An 18713-nucleotide genomic window follows, 5' to 3' on the forward strand; every position below is an offset into this window, starting at 1 on the left:
CATAACAAAGCGCCCATATACAAAAGGCTACGAATATGAAATGAACAGCATAAAAAATATGGTTAAATATGAGCTTAATTATAGTTTAAATCAAAATAAGAGCAGAAATGCACAGCTGTTTGATAGAATAAAAGTAATTTACAATTCCTGTGACAGCAGCACCATGTTAAACCATAAAACAGGTGCATTCTCACTTTCACAATATAGTTTAGTAAAAATGCAATATTGTGTATTTTAGTGGAAATTAATGTTGTTTGACGTGAATCTGTTAATTTGTCTTTAAACTAGGCTATTTAAAGTATTTAACTCAATACATAATTTTACATCATTTATTTGATTTCACATTACCATAATTATTTCATTGTAACTATATATTCCATTGTATTTTACTTTATATTTATGTAAAATAGAGCAGTTGACCTAAATACCACAATTACTACAATTAGTGACATGATAAAACAAGTTATTTCACATTGGAGAATTGCTGTTTGTTGGCTGCTTAAAAGAAAATGGTTGACCGATAAAATCGGTCATATTTGGATGTCATGTCAGCATGTTCTCTAGAGTTTTGAAGACACTGTGCATTCAGCGGCTGGTCAGAGGGAGTGACAAAAATACAAAATGTTTCATCCTGACACACTTGTCTTACCTGTCCATCTGGGTGTTGGGCACACCTTTTTCTGGCTTTTGCACTATTCTTTATGTCACTCCTTCCTTCTGCAACAGTCAGAAATCGTGAAAAGATTAAACAGTTTTGAGAGCTCGGGTGGAAAACAAGAGGATCTGAATAACTGATGGACATAAATACTTGTGTGGACTAACACGATGATATAAATAAAGGATCTGTGGAACTGTACAGCTTTACCAGTTACTATCATGGGTGAAAGTTGAGCATCTAGAGTGAGTCAGCTTGTATACGTACACATACCCAATGTACCTGTGAGTTGTCTCTACTCATGTGTGCGCATGTGGTGCCATTGAGTCCAATGGCGGAGTTGAACCCTGTCTCAGACACTCATGCACTACTGGAATCTATGCTTCAGAAATTACGACTGAACGCTCAGACTAATAGTAGCTCAGCCACTGATATGCAAACATGCAGTCCGTCTGGAGAATGCAATGCTGGACAAGTGGAAGATTCATCTAAAACAACAGTTTATCAGTTTGGGGTTTCTTCCTACAGTAAAGAGCCGGATGGACGCACATCAGTCTGGAATAAGTGTGAGAACACTTGGACTCAACAATCGTCTCATTTTGAGAATGCATTGACTCCTGATGCTAAACGACAGGTCGGAAGGATCAGTAAAAACAACTCAGGATTCTCTGGTAAACCTAAGCGTCCACCATTGATTTGGAGGGAACACAAGAACTTTACATCAGGGAGGACTAGTGATGTCACTTCCTGGGTCGGAGATGATCAGATGCCCGAGCCGGAGAAGAAGCAACAGTTTTCTCTGGACAGGGAAGCCAGCTCAAATGTGCCATCTTTATACAAAACACAAGCCTTCCAAAACCCTCCTGACCTTTTAGCTCCAACGCTAACAACATCATCTACAGTGCTGGAAAAACCAGAGGTCAGAGGTCAAAGTGGCACATGGAGCTGGGCTGCTGGAATTGAGAGAAATGAAAGCACCAGATTTAAGGATCAATCAGGAAAAACGACAAGTAGGAGGAAGTGGGGGGAGGCTAAAAGGTGGGCTCAGAATGTGAAAGAGAGATGGAGAGAGAGACACAGAAGCACGCTGACCAGACAAAGACATGATGGAGAAAGACAAGTGCAGAATGAAGTACAAGTGAGTATTTGTGTTTGATATAATACAGTCAAAGACGGTTTGAAATTAAACTGTATCGTGTAGGCTATTGCACAAATGAAAATGATCACATAGGACCTCCTTTCACTTGTGAAAATTTACAGCACCACTTAGCAATGCCTTGGCAAATGCAAAACAATAGTTGTGCCCTGACTGACAGGGTCCCTACACAGTGCACACTGCTCCCTATACCCTGAGCATGAGATACCAGTTCAAGTTCACTTAATTTGACAAAATGTGTTCATTGATGCAACATCATTCCACACAGACGACATTTGAGTCATTCATATTAGAGGAGTTAATGGTGTGATGTTAGAAATATAAAGTAAATTACCTTATGTTCGTGTAATATCCTTATTTATATAATACATCCATGAGTATTTTTGGAAAAATATGATAATTATAAATTTAATCAATATAATTCATATATTTAAAAGCTTTTGATGAATGATGCCGGTTGCAGTGTTTAATATAAAAATCAGTGTGTGTTTTATTAGATGTCTTTTATTTGACTTTAATCATGATATTAGCATTTTAACGGTCATGTCTCGCACACTTCATACAGCCACTTGCAAATCCCACCTGGGACTAATTAAACTCAATAATAATGCCAGAACCTCAGTGCCTTTGTTTTAAACTTCAAACGTCTTTACTGGACTGATTATCAATGACTGGTTGGTAAATTTCCTTCTCCACTTCCTGTGACACGATGTATCAATATACCCTTATTCTCTATGCCATATGCAGTGCCCTTTAACCTGAACATGCTTGCTCCCTTGAGACTGGAATCTCTTCACATGGTGCATACTCTGTTAAATCCACTTAGAAGTCCACTTACATTTGAATGCACCTAATGTGCTAAAAACATCCTTAGCAACCTTATAGCAGTGTGCTAGCATTCAATCACCCAAACTATTCAGCATCATGGCTGACTTTTTATGGGCAAAATCTAGAATTATTAAAAGCGAAATATCTTTTATGTTTATATTCAGAGTAATCGCTCTTCGTTATCGGTGCCCATCGATGTGAATGAAACTCCTACAGCACTCACTGAGACTATTGATACCCATCATGAAGAGATCAGCACAGCTCTGGATGAAGATGGCCCTGGTTCACTCAGCTACATGAGGTAAACACATCAACCAATGACATTAGAAATATGCATTAGACATAGTTATCATTCCACATGTGTGATCCATTAATCACTGTCTATTTCATGTGAAACTGTCTCATCGAGAAAGAATGTGTGACCCCTTAGGGCTAAAACAGTAAAATGAACTATTGTAACTTTTAAAGCCACATCCTGGTTGAAGTTGTTTTCATTGGCTGTTTTTGGCTTTCTCTTTACGTGATCTTTCATCCTTCTTGTCAGTGACAGTCTGTTCTCATTTGGCACTACTTCAAATTTAATGGAGGAGATCTTCAGCGAGACGGAGTGGGCTCAGTTTCTCTCAGCTAACATGCACCAATCTAAAGAGTTACCAAATACTAATAACCAATCACGTGAAGAAGAATTTCAAAGTAAATGGACTCATGAAGACACAACCAATTCCCATTTAGATTCGACTCAACCGTCGCTCCCAGAGAGCTTTGCACAAGACATGGCCTCTTATAAACCAATGAGTGTTACTGATCTCCCCACAAATCCATTACAAACTGACCCGTTTACAAACCAGTCTGAGTATAGCTATCCACAGCCGATGTCTAGTCAAGTGTCCGACCCCAGCCATAACCAGCCACAAGACGGGACAGAGGACTTTATACCCCTCCTTGACCTTTCATATGCTAAGGTGAGAGTATATAAGCATTATAAGCAGAAGCGATAATGATTTATTGTGTTATTAGTATTAAAAATGTTCTTTCTTATTTCCTTTCCTTCTTTTTCTCAGCCAATAAAAAGATCATCTGTAACATCCCATGGATCTCTGAGCCGAAAAAGAGAGCACTGGACGAAAAGGGGGGAATTGTTTGAACACACAACACAAGAGATGGAGCACGAGGAGAATGGCGGCTCTTTCACAGCTGCACAGCTGTCTTCAAACTCTTCACCCGCATCTTCCCTCGACTCACTGAACTCAATCTCTCAAGACTCTGAGTCCTCTGAAACTTTGGAGACTACGGTCAAAAAGGTAGGATATGTCAGAAGCTAATTTGCATTCAAATAAGCCAGGTTTGACTGATATCAACTGACTTTAAGATCAGAAACTTTGATTCACACCACAGAAGAATGATTTAGAACTGATTGTTTTGGGTTTGAATATAAAGGGAGTTTGTTACAGACTACAGAGACACATAGTTGTGGTTTTAGTGCCATTGTTGCATTAATTGTCGGGTGGTGCTGAATTTTCAGCTTGTTGTGCAGAAACCAACTAGAAACTAACTATATAAATTTCAGTAAGCTTATACACTACCATTCAAAGGTTTGGGGTCAGTAAAACCTTTTTTTTTTTTTAAAGAAATCAGTGTTTTTACTCTGAAAGAATGCATTAAATTCATCAAAATTGACTGTAAAGGTATTTCTAATATTACAAAGGAGTTCTTTCAAATAAATGCTGTTCTTTTGAACTTTATGTTAATCAAAAAAATCCTTAAAATGTATTAGTTTCCACAAAAAATATTAACTGCTGTTTTTAACATTGATGATAAGAAATATTTCTTGAGCAGGAAATCGGAATATTAGAATGATTTCTGAAGGATCATGTGACACTGATGCTGAAAATGTAGCTTTGCATCACAGGAATAAATTACGAATTTCGAATTTGATCAATTTATTTGTTATTTTGGAGCTTGACAGCCCTAGTTTATTATATCATCTGAAAAGAGTGGCTGAGAGAATATATTCTTGAGAAATTCACCTTTGCGTTTCACAATAAAAGTCAAACAGGTTTACATGAGGGTGAGAAAAGGATGACAGGATCTTGATTTATGAGTCAACTATGGCTTTTAGTTGGGTTAGCCTGCTGGACATTTCACAAGGCAGTTATTTTCAGTTGATGAATCTATTGTAAGCACATATTATAAGTTGTGAATCAATTGCAATCACATTAGTGTCCACATTTACATCCTGCCTTTTTTTCTCTTCTTCTCCCAGAGGAGGATGGAAGACACTCGACGCGTTCGATTCTCTGAGGAGGTTATCATCTTACCGCCCACCTACTTGCCAGAGTCTGATGATGATGATGATGATGATGAAGAAGAAAATGATGATAATGATTGTCAAGAAGTACCTTCTCCCCGTCATTCTTTTCCTAAGTGGATGGTATCTTTAAAACCCAAAAGCGGAAAATACAAATTTTAACTCTCTTCACATCTGACTCCACCTCTGAAATTTTGCAGCTTGCATTAACTGAGACTGTATTTCTGAGGCAAGAGTGACACAAATAATCAACAATTATCATTATTACATTCTGAATTTTTATTTTTTTTAACGAGACTGTAATATGCCAGAATAAATTTGATATTCCATTACATTAAGTGATTTTTTAAAAATAAAATGAAGTAAAATGTAATAAGAATAACAATAGAAATATTTAACTTAATGTGCAAGGATGTTGTGCAGTTTATTTTCTGAAGTAACAATACTTGCAATCTCAAGGGCATAGTTCAGGAAAATAAAGTCAGCAGTATGAAAATCTAGATGATTTAGATAAATAATTGACATTGAATACACAAAACAACCATGTATACTTTAGCTTCTGAAAGGAATAGTGTATATCACATCATCATTTTCTTTCTTCGTTCATTTTACATGCTGATCTATTACTTAAAGAAAAATGTTCTGTTCTTTGTAAATTGAATGTACTGCTGCTTATTTACTGTTTGTATATATTCACTATCGGTCAGTGGTTTGACATGCTTTTATCTAAGTAAGCTTAAATAAAAATTTTGCATACAAATATATACAGTAAATTTGTGAATTTCTTGAGAAAATTAGATGTATCTTAGACCAGATGTAAAGCAGTGTCCAGCATGGAAACTCCTTTAATATTTTTAAGCTCAAATATGAGATGAGATATATGATGTTTTGTTTAATATGTTTTTTCTATGTTTCATACGTACATTTGTGTTATTTCAAAGTCGTGTTAATTCTAAAATAATAATGATCAGGTGTGTACAGACTTTTGACTGGTAGTGTATGCATAGATGTGTGTTTTCTCAGGGTTTGTGGTTGACTAAAAACCAAGCCCTAAAGGTTCACAGACTTAAAACAAACTACGATTTGTATACTGTTACTTGAAGAAAGTGCATAAAATCACAAATTTAGAAGTCTCATTGGTTTGACGGGCTGTGTAACTCCTGTCGTCCGTTAGAAAAGGTCCCGGAGTCATTTGAGCTCTTCTCCAATGCTTTGATTGACATCTGGCTTCCCTCATAGAGTCTGTTGTTTGCTGACTCGGACACAACACCTGAGACCTGTTCATGAAGACGACAGAAAGATAAGACATCGCTCTATTTTATCTACATACTTGCATGACTAAATTCAACTCTGGCACCTCTTCAAATTTCTTTGCTTTGTACTCATCCGCCCCTTTATGAAAGTTGAGAAGGATGATGTCACAGAACACAGTAGCCTGCAAAATTACACATCAGTCAGATATTATATGCCTAACATGTTTTGCCAGCATTAATGTGTGTCACAATTGTCTTACCAGTCCCACCGAAGTGAAAGCTGCCACCAAATTAATCAGAAACGGCACAGTGTTAAACTTCCCTGCCTGCAAATAAGCAAAGTTAGACACGCACAAGACACGCTATAAACTGCTTTATAGCATTTAAGTCTATACAATCTACCCACATTGCCAGACACGATTATTTCAAAGCGAATTGCTTTAGCTTTATGAAGCGTTCGACGCTCAACCCCATCTTCAGACTGATAGTATTTAGCAAACCTGGAAGAGACAACAAAAAGATGCAGTTGCAGAAAAGACAGAATGATGCATGAGTATATGTTCATGTGCTACCTGAAGTTATAGCCTTTAGAGGCAGCACTGTTCTCAAAAGCAGCATCCAAGCGTGTGAAGAAGTATTTGGGATTGCAGTGCATCACATTATAGTCCAGATTACACTTCCAGTTGATGTTAATACCAATCTCTCCTCCCTGACACAAAAACAAACATCAAACAACACAAAACATTGTTTACTTCATATGCAGCCTACATGCCCATCATTTGACCCAGGCTGTGAAAACCCAGCCAAAGTCATTTTTTGCTGATTTACTGCTTTCTACATAAAATCTTCATACGGTAAAGGACATTCTGTGGAAATGTAACATTGATACATTTGAGTATGACCATGTCAAAGATTGATATCATAGTGAAATTAATGGATGAAATCAAACTTTGATGCTTGTTATCTCATAATTAGTTTCTCAGCCACAGAGAGGGTCACACATGTATCATTTTCACCTTTGAAAACACACCTGGGCATTTAAAGGGAGTTTTTTTTTTTAAATCGGATTGAACTCACTTTGGGGGACAGCCTTGTTCTTTTCTTTTGTTTAAGAAAAGGACAGGTTTTTGTATTCTTTGTTAGTATTACAGCATAATGCAAATGCTGTGGGCTGAACTGTATTTTTAAAAAATAAATCTATGCTCCTCACATTTTCTGCTTTTAAATCCTCAAAAAGATTTGTTGCCGTTATTGGGACGAGTTTACTTTTTTTCCTTAACTTTTTCACACGAATGCTGTGGACTGAACTGAATTTTGTCTGAAGTTGGAATATTTCGTGAAAAAAGTTGTAAATGTAATGAGCGCTCGAGGGGGAAGGGGTCTGCGGCCGGTGTGCGAGTCGCTGCTTTCGGGGTGTCTTCTTTAAATCGCTCGCTCTTGGCTCCAGCTCTCGCTTACGGCCACACCACCCTGAGCAAGCCCGATCTCGCCCGATCTCGGAAGCTAAGCAGGGTTGGGCCTGGTTAGTAGGCTACTTGGATGGGAGACCGCCTGGGAATACCAGGTGCTGTAAGCTTTTGTTTTCCCTACACTAGTCAGATAATACACTTCCTCATGACTCAGAACTGTAGCTTGTTCCCTTCATCATTTTAAACAAATCGCTTTGCTTATTTTCTTTCATTTTGGCTTCTCTGTGCCTTCTGAGGGCATCTCAGCCTCCTCATTCTTCCTTTGTCCTCTAGGAGGCGATTGAGAGACCTTTTCTCTACAATAAATCTCTAAGCACTACTTGTTTTTTTGGTTCTCTGTTTTTAAAATAATATTTCAATAATTTAACGACACATTTGCATATTTGCGGTCACATGACATTCAAGATCAATATTTAATATTTTTTGTAAGTATTTTATTGTAATCAATTACATTATCATTAATTTTATTATTTAGCTTATCATATGCGATTTGAACTGTGACATTTAAATGTAAATTCAAACATTCAAATAGGTTAAGTCCAGTATAGCATTTATTTTGGTGGAATATTGTTGAATTACTGTTAACTTCTTTACACAAAAAGTGTTGGAAATTATGCAGATGTGAATGTAAAGAAACTGAACCCTGCACACACTGCGTCCCCAAAACCCACTGCAACTCTCTCATGATGAACCCCCAAGGCTTTCCAAACCGGTTAAGGCTAGAAGGGATACAGCTCTGACCGGAAATGAACAATGAAATACATTTTCTACCTATTAGATTGTGTTTTATTAACGTCTACACCTACCCCAACCCTAAACCTACCCCTTACAGGAATGAAAAAATAGTAACTTTTGTTGTACAGTGTGACAAAAATTACGCTGTATTGATGTGCGCATGCCCTGTAGCGCCATACGTATCCCATATTGTGTTTTGAAGCTGATCTCGATGGCTCTGCAATAACTACACATTCTGGTTACAGAACAGACTGTTGTTGTTGTGTGACACACCATGCCAATCAACACCAGACACATGAGCTTTTGCTCTAACAATACAGCAGCAGTCAACTGAGAGATTTAATGGATTGTTTATCAAAATAATGAAATAAATAGATCTCTTAATAAAATGAAAATATGAGCGGTCAAATGAGAGGTAAAGCTAAGTGGACCTACTTTGTCAATAATGCTTTCCAAACTTTGATTGATGTGTCTCAGGATATCTCCCACTTTAAAGACCGGACAGAACGGATGGTTCACTGGGTCGTAATGACATCTCTGAATGTAAGACTGGTTTAGGCTTGAAGGGAAACTGCCTCTGTGAAGGTAAGATAGTGAGAAACAGGATGAAGCAATGATATAATAACAATAATATTATTATTGTTTTTTATTATTCTGTCCATTTGAATTTCCTTTAGGGGGAATATAAATTAAACTAAAATAGGAATTTTCACATTTATCACATTTCATCTCAATAATTGCCAAATTAATCACATTTATCACATCTCATAAAAAAATTAAGATCATTGCAAGAGATTAAATTAATGTGGCAGATGAACACCAGCTCTATTTGAACATTTATTGCATAATTAATTGTGGTAAATTCTTAGATTGCATTGACAGGCCTAATTTAAATTTGATTAATTTCAGAAAGAAATGGCTTCTCACAATAGTTTTTTGATTATTGTAGACGAAACTCACCTAGTGACGTTAAACAGAGGGAAGCGAATGCTGTTCTTGATGAAGATGGTGAAGTTTTCCACCTCTTTCATTGGCTTTCTAAGAAGGAGCAGATTAATTAATGCATTTCACATTAAAACATGTTTAGTCCAATCAATTTTGGATTACAAGATAACTCCCCTGTGTACAATATCGAAATTACAATGTATTGCACGGGTTTCTTACTCTGAAACTTTGTCATTCTCTGCAGGGCACCAGCCTTTAATTTCACACCATCCTGTTGTGCCATTATTATTGTTCAAGCACGTGCCCGTTATAATACCTGTGATATAGGAAACATGCATCTGAAGCAATCTAGAAAGTTTTAGCAGGCTTCAATCACTACTATATAATTATGCATTGTATAATGAGTATTAGTAGACCTAATAATAATGTCAGCCTAGAAGACTGAACTCAGAAGATATAATGAACTCACCATTTCCTAGATTTGAGCCCAGATTTGCCATGCAGTCATCATCAGTAGTGCAATTAAACTTATCATCAGTCTGACAGACAAGAGAAGAGTAGAAAGAGTGCATGTGTTAAAAGTACACAAGAGAGCATATTAAAAGTATATAAAGTCAGCTGAGGTTTGTGTGTCACCTCAGGGCATCGTCCTTGCGTCTGATTGGCTGTGATGACCATGCTGGTGATGACAGAGAAGGAGGAACCACCCTGAAAAATGTGCAGAAACGTTGACCTCGGACCAAGACTTCACAGAGAGCGGAATATGAACTGCATAGTTTCATGTTTCAGCATTAAAATGGATATTTGCTGACCTGAGAGGGAACTACATAGTCTGCCACGTCCATCACTCGGATGTTAAATTTGCCCAGGCCCTTCACTTTGGTCATGACCGCAGACTCGATTCCCGTGTCCCGCAGCTGATGTCCTTTTTCATGCATAAACACCCAGCTGAAAATACAAACACGCACACAACAACAAATTAATGATCAAACATGTTCCTTATTAAGGTCATTAATTAATTAATTAAAAAATACTTTTACTATTATTTGATCAGCTAAAAAGATCCTCTAAATGGATAATTTGCAGGCTAATAGCAATGATTTTTAATTAGTTTTTCCCTTAATAAATAAATAAATACTTAAAACAACTCAGATAATACATCGGAATATTATAAATGTATCATTTACACACACACACACACAAGTATGCGCATGCAAATCAGTAAGTAATTTATGTAATAATATATAAAATACATGTAAATCATCAAACAATTTATCATGATTATCATTTTATAGATAGATAGATCTATTATTGCATGATTGCCATGATTTACATTTATTCATATTCATATATTTAGCATTTTGTGTTTATCCAAAGTGACTTACAAATGAATATGATATAATGTACATACTTTTTTCTTAATTTTTTCTTAATCATTAGCTACTTGTGCACTTACACCCATTTGACACTCAATAAACACATTTAATCAGTTACATTAATTAATAAGTCCCAAATCTTTATTTTATATCATTATTTAAAACATTTACATTCATCATCACGGTTTAATAACATTTTCAGCTCTCAAACACCATCAAGTACAAGCTCTTCAATGAGTTAAATTAAAAATGAGTTCAAATTAATATTAACAACAATAATCAACACTTACCCGATAAAATACAGAATAATTAACAGCTGAACGACACGGTTGATGATTCCAACAGACCAGCTCTTCACCACAACCGATTTGGCTGTTTCATAGACGAAGAAGTCAGAGATGAAGTGCAGGACTCTTTGAGCCATAGTAGAAGTGTGTGTTGTGTAATATTAACAAGTGTAAGCTAGAGAAACTCTTGAGCTGAGATCAGGATAAACCAGTGTGTTCCTCACTATTATTCGTCTGCTGAATGAGAGATCTTATTTTACTTGACGTATAAAAAAAATATTGACCACATTTTCCCTCCCCTTTTTCTGTTCATGCCTCTCCTCTTTGTGGCCCCCAAGTTCATTGACTGTCCATTTCCCTAATAGCCTGCTCATTTGCTCATCTCTTTCCAGCTTTATTTTAGGGAAATGTCTCTGTTTGTTTACAAACCAAACCTTTTATAAATATAAACACATTACTATGTCTAATTATAACAGCTGATTTGTGAAAGCGCCTTAAATGCGCAAAAGGGCATGCATATTTTCTTTTACTGTAAATAAAGCATGAATTTAATGTATTCTTTATTGTAACTCTGCCTTTTGTTACATTTTGTCTTTTGTTTGACGTTTTCATCACACATACAATGTCACAATATGCATTGGCATTGTTGTTTTCATTAGAATTGCAATCATGTTGGCACTTTTTTCACACGTAAGTGTTTCAAATGGTACATTTTTACAAACTTCAAACTGTTCAGCCTTGTGGCATTGCTATCTAGTCAATCATTCAAATCAAACCTGCTATTGTTTAGGATTGTATGTGTTTCCTTTTAATTAGAAATAGACATAATAACTATGTTTCCGACCCAAGTTACGAATTAAACTTATGTGCAAAATTGGAATATCGCATAAAGCATTTGCGAATAAAGAACATTTTCCATCCAGTGAGTTGAAGAGAACAAAATCGTCACTTCCTGATTAACTTCTGCTAAATATAACGAAGAAAAACTAGCATTTCAGATGCTGTGCAATGAGATCGGTCTGTTGGTTGGTCCAGTTTTTTGTTGTCCCATTGCAACGTCACATGACTTTTTGGATACGCATTAAGGAGTTTATTCGGTAAAAGTGTTTCCATCGTAGTTTATGCGCATGCTTTCTTACCAGATAAGAAATTTATCCTACTTAGTTGAGCGCATAAGTTTTTTATGTGTATTTTCAGAATTTATGCACACCTTGGTGTTTGTTCATGAAAGTGCTAGGGTTGAGACTGAACGCCAAGAAAAGTGTGCTTTCTCCAGTACAGAGAACCACTTATTTAGGCATGGTGTGGGATTCGACCACAATGCAGGCACGTATGTCTCCTGCTCGGATTGAGTCGATCCTCACCTCAGTCAAGAGAGTGAAAGAGGGCCGGTCACTCACTGTCAAGCAGTTTCAGAAACTGCTGGGGCTCATGGCAGCTGCGTCCAACGTGATAACTTTTGGCCTGCTGTACATGAGACCCCTACAGTGGTGGCTCAAGACCAAGGGGTTCTCCCCGAGGGGAAACCCGCTTCGCATGATCAAGGTCACGTGGCGATGCCTACGTGCCTTAGACATGTGGAGACAACCTTGGTTCTTGTCTCAGGGCACAGTGTTGGGAGCTCCTTGTCGCCGCGTAATGCTAGTGACGGACACATCCCTCACCGGTTGGGGAGCGGTCATGAGTGGCCACCCTGCCCGCGGTCTGTGGAGTGGTCGCCATCTCACTTGGCATATCAATTATCTGGCCGTGCTTCGTGCACTCAAGCACTTTCTCCCAGACCTAAGAGATCACCATGTTTTGGTGCGCACCGACAGTACAGCGGTGGTCTCTTACATCAACCACCAGGGAGGTCTGCGTTCGCGCCCCTTATACAGCTGGTGCACCAGATCCTTGTGTGGTCCCAGGGTAAACTTTGCTCGCTGAGAGCCGTCTATATCCCTGGGTATTTCAATGTGGGAGCAGACATCCTGTCGAGGCAGGGGCCGAGGCCCGGGGAATGGATGCTTCACCTCGAGGTGGTGAAACAGATATGGAAAGTTTTTGGCTTTGCGACTCAAGAGTCAGCGCTATGGCCCCTCTGGTTCTCTCTTCCTCCAGCTCCTCTGGGACTGGACACTATGGTACAGACCACGCCGAGGCTTTGTCTGTACGCTTTTCCCTCGATCGCTCTGCTCCCGGGAGCTCTGGCGAGAGTGCGCTGGGATGAGATCAGCCTACTTTTGGTAGCACCGTTCTGGCCGGGCCGAGTATGGTAGTCTCGGACCTGATTTCTCTCCTCGACGGCTCTTCATGGGAGATTCCTGTCAGGAGAGATCTCCTCTCACAGGTGGGGGGACATTATCGTCACCCTGGCCCGGAGCTGTGGAAGCTGTGGGTGTGGCCTCTGAGGAGGCACAGCTCATAGCTTCCGGTCTATCAACCGAGGTTGTTGAGACCATCCTCTAATCCAGAGCTCCTTCTACGAGGAAACTGTATGCCCTGAAGTGGAAATTTTTCACTTCTTGGTGCGGAGACCGCCAGCTTGACCCAGTTAACTGCCCGATTGGTACAGTGCTGGAGGTCCTGCAGGCCCGTTTCTCCGCAGGGGTAACCCACTCCACCCTGAAGGTTTACGTGGCGGCTTTATCGGCCTACCACGCCCTTCTCGGTGGTCAGTCAGTGGGTAGACACCCCCTGGTTACATGTTTCTTCCGCGGTACGCTGAGGCTGAGGCCTCCAGTACGATCCCATGTTCCTATGTGGGACCTGGCTGTGGTTTTAGAAGCTCTCTGTAAACCTCCATTCGAGCCTATTGAAGAGATTTCTGATCGCCTTTTCACTATTGAGACTACCTTCCTTTTGGCGATATCTTCTCTTAAGAGAGTTGGGGATTTGCAGGCCCTGTCAGTGGCCCCTTCTTATCTCGTCTTTGCGGGTTATGTTCCTAAGGTCCCCTCTTCTATACCATGGCTTGTCGTGCTGCAGGCCTTCAGTCCTCCTCCCTTTGGGGAGCCTGACCAGCGGAAGCTTAATTGTATGTGCCAAGCGGGGTCACCTTAGTCGGTGGATTGTGGATGCTATTTCTCTTGCTTATGAATCTTCTCTCCCCTCGCCTATGGGGGTCAAGGCTCACTCTACCCGAGGTATGGCGGCCTCCAAGGCCTTTCTGGCAGGTGTTCCTATGCAGGACATTTACTGCATGAGAACATGTGTAACGTGAGAGAGGAATGGCTTGTCAGACGTTGCAACAGTAACTAATGGGGCAGGTCTTTATGAATGGTCAATAACTGAACAAAATACATAAAACATGAACTGACAACTACATGAACACATAACAGTCCTATTTTGTTCAATGTTTTTGGGTCCCATAGAAATACATATGTAGTTTTTTTAACGTTACTATTCATTCATGTTGAACAAATACAAAATTGCCACCTCATAAAATAAATAAATAAATAAATTCTTGTGTACAGTAATGCCATTTTCCATTTGCTATTGTATTTTATAGTCTTAAGACAAGTTTTCTTGACATACATGCTGTTTCACTGTGACTAAATAGTTGATATTTTCTGAGGTGTTACAGTAATTTGGCAGTCGTGGCTCACATCTGACTCTTTCTGTAATGTCCACTTCTCTAATCTGACTTGAGTACACAAAGATAGTTCATTAATTTTGCAGAGCATCTTGCTCTGTATTGACAAAGAAAATCTAGAAATATATACACCCAATATTTGTCAATTAAAATGTACCACTGAAAGTAAAAATAGGATCAAAATGATTTTAAAAATCCCAATTTGCCATCATACTGTCTGACCCATATTTACTGATTCCCTGGTCTACTGGGAAATTTCTGGAGTCGTTTGCAAATTGTGTACGCTTAAAGTGAAGATCATATTTCCTCATTACTAAAGTGAGCCCATTATGTTTGTGGTCAATTACGATGTCATGTCATCTCCAACTGGAAAGCTTTCAGAGAAGCGTCTTTGAGTGGGCACAACTTCCCATAAATTACAGATGCCAGAGTCATGAACATCCTCAAGAACTGGCATTATCCACTCTCATACATGGCACAAAATTGATTATCCCTCAAAGAGGACATACAACGGCACCCAGGAGACAAAACAAGAGTTTGACAGAGAGAGCGAGGATGGGATGAAATGGATTATTTGAATAATTTTTATCTATTTTAAGTGAAGTGAAGTGACATTCAGCCAAGTATGGTGACCCATACTCAGAATTCGTGCTCTGCATTTAACCCATCCAACGTGCACACACACAGCAGTGAACACACACACACAGCAGTGAACACACACACACACACACACACACAGCAGTGAACACACACACACACCGTGAACACACACCCGGAGCAGTGGGCAGCCATTTATGCTGCAGCGCCCGGGGAGCAGTTGGGGGTTCGGTGCCTTGCTCAAGGGCACCTCAGTCGTGGTATTGAGGGTGGAGAGAGCGCTGGACATTCACTCCCTCCACCTACAATCCCTGCCGGCCCGAGACTCGAACCCGCAACCTTCAAATTACAAGTCCGACTCTCTAACCATTAGGCCACGACTTCCCCTATTATTTAATATTTAAATATATTTACTGATAGAACAGACAATTTTTGTAAATTTGATATTTTAATTTCATTCTAAACCAATTTATAAAGGCAGCACTGAGATTACAGTGAATGTAATGAAACTTGCACTATTCGGTTTCACCTTACATCTTCACATACAGACCATCCAGTACAGCTATAAGGCTCCATCCATCTCTCTTACCCCTCTATCATATTAAAAACCACAACTTCTTTTCAACTTCCCTTTGCTTTGAACAGACCACATATCTTCACCATGAAAGTCTCATGCTGTATTAAAAGCCGCAGGCTCTCACTGTAGGCCATTACTGGTACTTTATACCCCTGATGGGGTTTATTTACTTGCCTTTCACCAGAAATGAGTTGCATTTTAGCAGTTCTGGTTCCATCATAATCATGAAGTCAGTGGGTATTTAGTTAAGACATTATGCTGAACAGGTAAACTCATCTCTCTAGTGTGTTTATAACCACACTCTCGCAAACTATTATAACTCAAACTTTCGAGGAAAATGTTTTGTAGATAAAGACTACGTAAGTTTAGTAATGGTGACGTTGAAGTCATGTGACTGTGGTGTAGTTTGTTTATACTGAAGGAGTGGATGGCAGATCTACAATGGCCCTCATAATAATGTTAATTATAATATTTCTTGAATAATCATTTATCAAAGTTACATTTATGCATGTTAGAAAATAAGTTGAATATGGCTTTAGTCTGCCTTTTTTCTCTCTAAGAAGCTGATCTCATTGTGTGTGCGAAGTTAACCATATTTGATAAGATTCAGGGCAGAGCCCGGCAACCTTGAAGTACAGATAAGCGTTCTCTGCGTATGTGTGTGAATGTCTATCTTTGCTGGATGACTTATATCCAAGTTCTCAATAGGAGTGGGAAAATGCATAAAAAATGTGTTTGCAGCTCAAACATGGCATGGATGTAGAAAGTCTTGGTCCGAGTAACCATCAGTTATTCATAGTGAAACCTGAAATTTAGCAATGTCTCTGTGTTTGAGTGTGACATTATAGTCAGATCCTGGCTAGTGTTCCTCTTCTTCCTCCTCCTCATCATCAGACGCCTGCGATAAATAAGAAAGGTTAAATGATTCAAATCTAAATAAGTCCAATAAACCCAAGAGGAAAGGCATCAGTCACAGGTTGCGTTTGCTGCCTCTGTTGTGGTCAGATTCATATGGAGATGAACTCTTTACTCTTAAAGTTGTTATTGTTAAAGGCCTTTTTTCTTTCTCTCCTTTTCTCCTCCACTCATCTTCTTTGCTTGCACCTTCCCTCCTTTCTTTTTCTTAACTCTAAAAGCACAAGCAATGACTGAGTCAACATTAAGCAGAGCTGCAAGTATGAACAGGCATTGTACTCAAATGTTTGAGGGCTAAAAATATTTAGCAAGGATGCATTAAATTGATCAAATGTGACAGTAAAGACATTCATAATGTTACAAAAAACTTCTATTTCAAATATAGTAAATGCTGTTGTTTTGAATTTGTTTAGTTTTTTTGTTAATTAATCAAAGAATCTTAAATGTCATGGTTTCCACAAAAATATGAAGCAGCACTGTTTTCTACACTGATAATATTCACTGATAATATTCAGAAATGTTTCTTAAGCAGCAAATCAGCACAGAGTGATTTCTGAAGGATCATGTGACACTGAAGAACGCAGTAGTGATGCTGAAAATTCAGCTTTGATCATTTGAATAAATTACAATTTACAATATATATATTCACATTTTAAATTGTAATACAGTAATAGTTCAAAATATTACTGTTTTTTCTTTTTGTTTTTGAGCAAACAACCCTGGATAAGTTTATGAGACTTGGCATTATCAATTATATAAATAGCATTGTATGATTATTTTGTGATTATTTATTGCAAATGCTTGCTTTCAAACAATGTATAAATGTACACATTGTGTGCAAATATGCTTTCAAATATAAGTCAATTGTAGAGTTGTTGCGCTCCGGGCATCCTGAGTTTGAGTCTTGGCTCGTGGACCTTTCCTCATCCCACATAAGACGTTTGTACCATGATGTGTTTGATAGATCTGTTTGCTCACTTAGTAACAAATACCACTCTCTGTAATTTGTAAGGCTTTCTCATATTGTTTCTTGGCCTCTTCCGCTTTTCTGTCCCACTCATGTGCACAACAAGAGACATTTGAACATACTGATGAATCAAATAAACAAATCTGTTGACTCAATAACAGCACAGCATCAGGAGTTTATGATTCAATCATCTATCTGAGGCACAATAAAACAAACCACAGACAAATAATTCAGTAAGTGGCTAATAATGTAGTCAGTGGTGCAGCAAACACTATGCATTTGCAGGATAGAAAGCAATCTTCCTGAAAACTAGACTCCATACATAAAATATTACATTTGCCACAGAACTAAAATCCATAAACAATGTGTTTTTGATTGATAAAAGAGTCAAGATGATGTAAATTATGATACGGGCATTACTGATTGAGCATGCATTTTCCTGCAATGAATTCAGTTCAAACAGCTCAGCATTCAGACTTAGTTTCAGCTCTGGATGTGCTGTATTACTTTTTTTCTTTTTTTTTTCTTTTTTACTTTAAGAAATGTATGTTTAATATGTCTTATGGCCACCAGTGATGTCACTGCAGTATTTGCATACTGAATTGTTATTGGCTTTTATGAAATCTGAATCATAGGTGACTGACGGAAAGTAACTTAAAAAGTCTAATAAAATAAAAACAAATAAAGCAAAAATAGTAATGAAATGACCAATGGTAATCAGAGATTTTCAAATATGTTTCTTTTTTTTCTTAATAGGGGATGTGAAGACACTGGTGTGTGTGTGTGTGATTTTAATGCAGCTGACCACTTTCCGATCTTTGCCCTGCTGTTTCCATATTTTTCCGGCCTTCTTGAAGATTTCAGTGACTGATATCCCAGGATTCTCACTCTTGATTCACTGTCTCACAGCAGGTATAAGCGCTCATCACCCTCTTAGGAGCACCTGCTTCCTTCCCCTTTTTCTGTTCGCCACAGAGAGAGGAAGAGACTTTTAATAAAGTGTTTCGTTTCAGGTTTCACTTTCTGAACTGTTCAACAGATGCCAGAGAACTTAGGTATTGTATAAAGCAC

The 18713-nt window shown here is 38.4% G+C and overlaps 2 protein-coding genes across 2 annotated transcripts; one reads left to right on the top strand and one right to left on the bottom strand.

The window, feature by feature from the left end:
* Position 1: 1 nt before the first annotated feature.
* LOC306883321 (uncharacterized protein) lies at positions 2 to 6102 on the top strand. The gene is made up of 5 exons (XM_079438499.1): positions 2 to 1793; positions 2804 to 2940; positions 3184 to 3601; positions 3701 to 3940; positions 4903 to 6102. Exons 1-5 carry the CDS (start codon positions 957 to 959, stop codon positions 5107 to 5109), a joined length of 1839 nt encoding a protein of 612 aa, XP_079294625.1. The 5' UTR covers positions 2 to 956; the 3' UTR covers positions 5110 to 6102.
* LOC306883322 (P2X purinoceptor 3-like) lies at positions 4909 to 11256 on the bottom strand. Its single transcript, XM_079438500.1, has 12 exons — positions 11016 to 11256; positions 10162 to 10297; positions 9986 to 10057; positions 9819 to 9888; positions 9569 to 9665; positions 9365 to 9442; positions 8840 to 8981; positions 6773 to 6909; positions 6607 to 6700; positions 6461 to 6526; positions 6305 to 6382; positions 4909 to 6224 (listed from the first exon to the last, which is right to left on the bottom strand). The coding sequence occupies exons 1-12, from the start codon at positions 11147 to 11149 to the stop codon at positions 6081 to 6083; spliced, it is 1248 nt and encodes a 415-aa protein (XP_079294626.1). The 5' UTR covers positions 11150 to 11256; the 3' UTR covers positions 4909 to 6080.
* Positions 11257 to 18713: the final 7457 nt, after the last annotated feature.

Source organism: Barbus barbus, assembly GCF_936440315.1.
Source record: "Barbus barbus genome assembly, chromosome: 17".
Lineage (NCBI taxonomy): Eukaryota > Metazoa > Chordata > Actinopteri > Cypriniformes > Cyprinidae > Barbus > Barbus barbus.

Excerpts from the sequence above, each read along its gene's own strand:
- LOC306883322 (XM_079438500.1), bottom strand. The coding sequence starts at position 11,149 with ATGGCTCAAAGAGTCCTGCACTTCATCTCTGACTTCTTCGTCTATGAA. Across the intron at positions 9,889-9,985 it reads CGCAAGGACGATGCCCTGAG|ACTGATGATAAGTTTAATTG; the intron begins GTGACACACAAA and ends CTTGTCTGTCAG. Across the intron at positions 6,527-6,606 it reads AAATAATCGTGTCTGGCAAT|GCAGGGAAGTTTAACACTGT; the intron begins GTGGGTAGATTG and ends GCTTATTTGCAG.
- LOC306883321 (XM_079438499.1), top strand. The coding sequence starts at position 957 with ATGTGTGCGCATGTGGTGCCATTGAGTCCAATGGCGGAGTTGAACCCT. Across the intron at positions 2,941-3,183 it reads GGTTCACTCAGCTACATGAG|TGACAGTCTGTTCTCATTTG; the intron begins GTAAACACATCA and ends CCTTCTTGTCAG. Across the intron at positions 3,602-3,700 it reads TTGACCTTTCATATGCTAAG|CCAATAAAAAGATCATCTGT; the intron begins GTGAGAGTATAT and ends TCTTTTTCTCAG.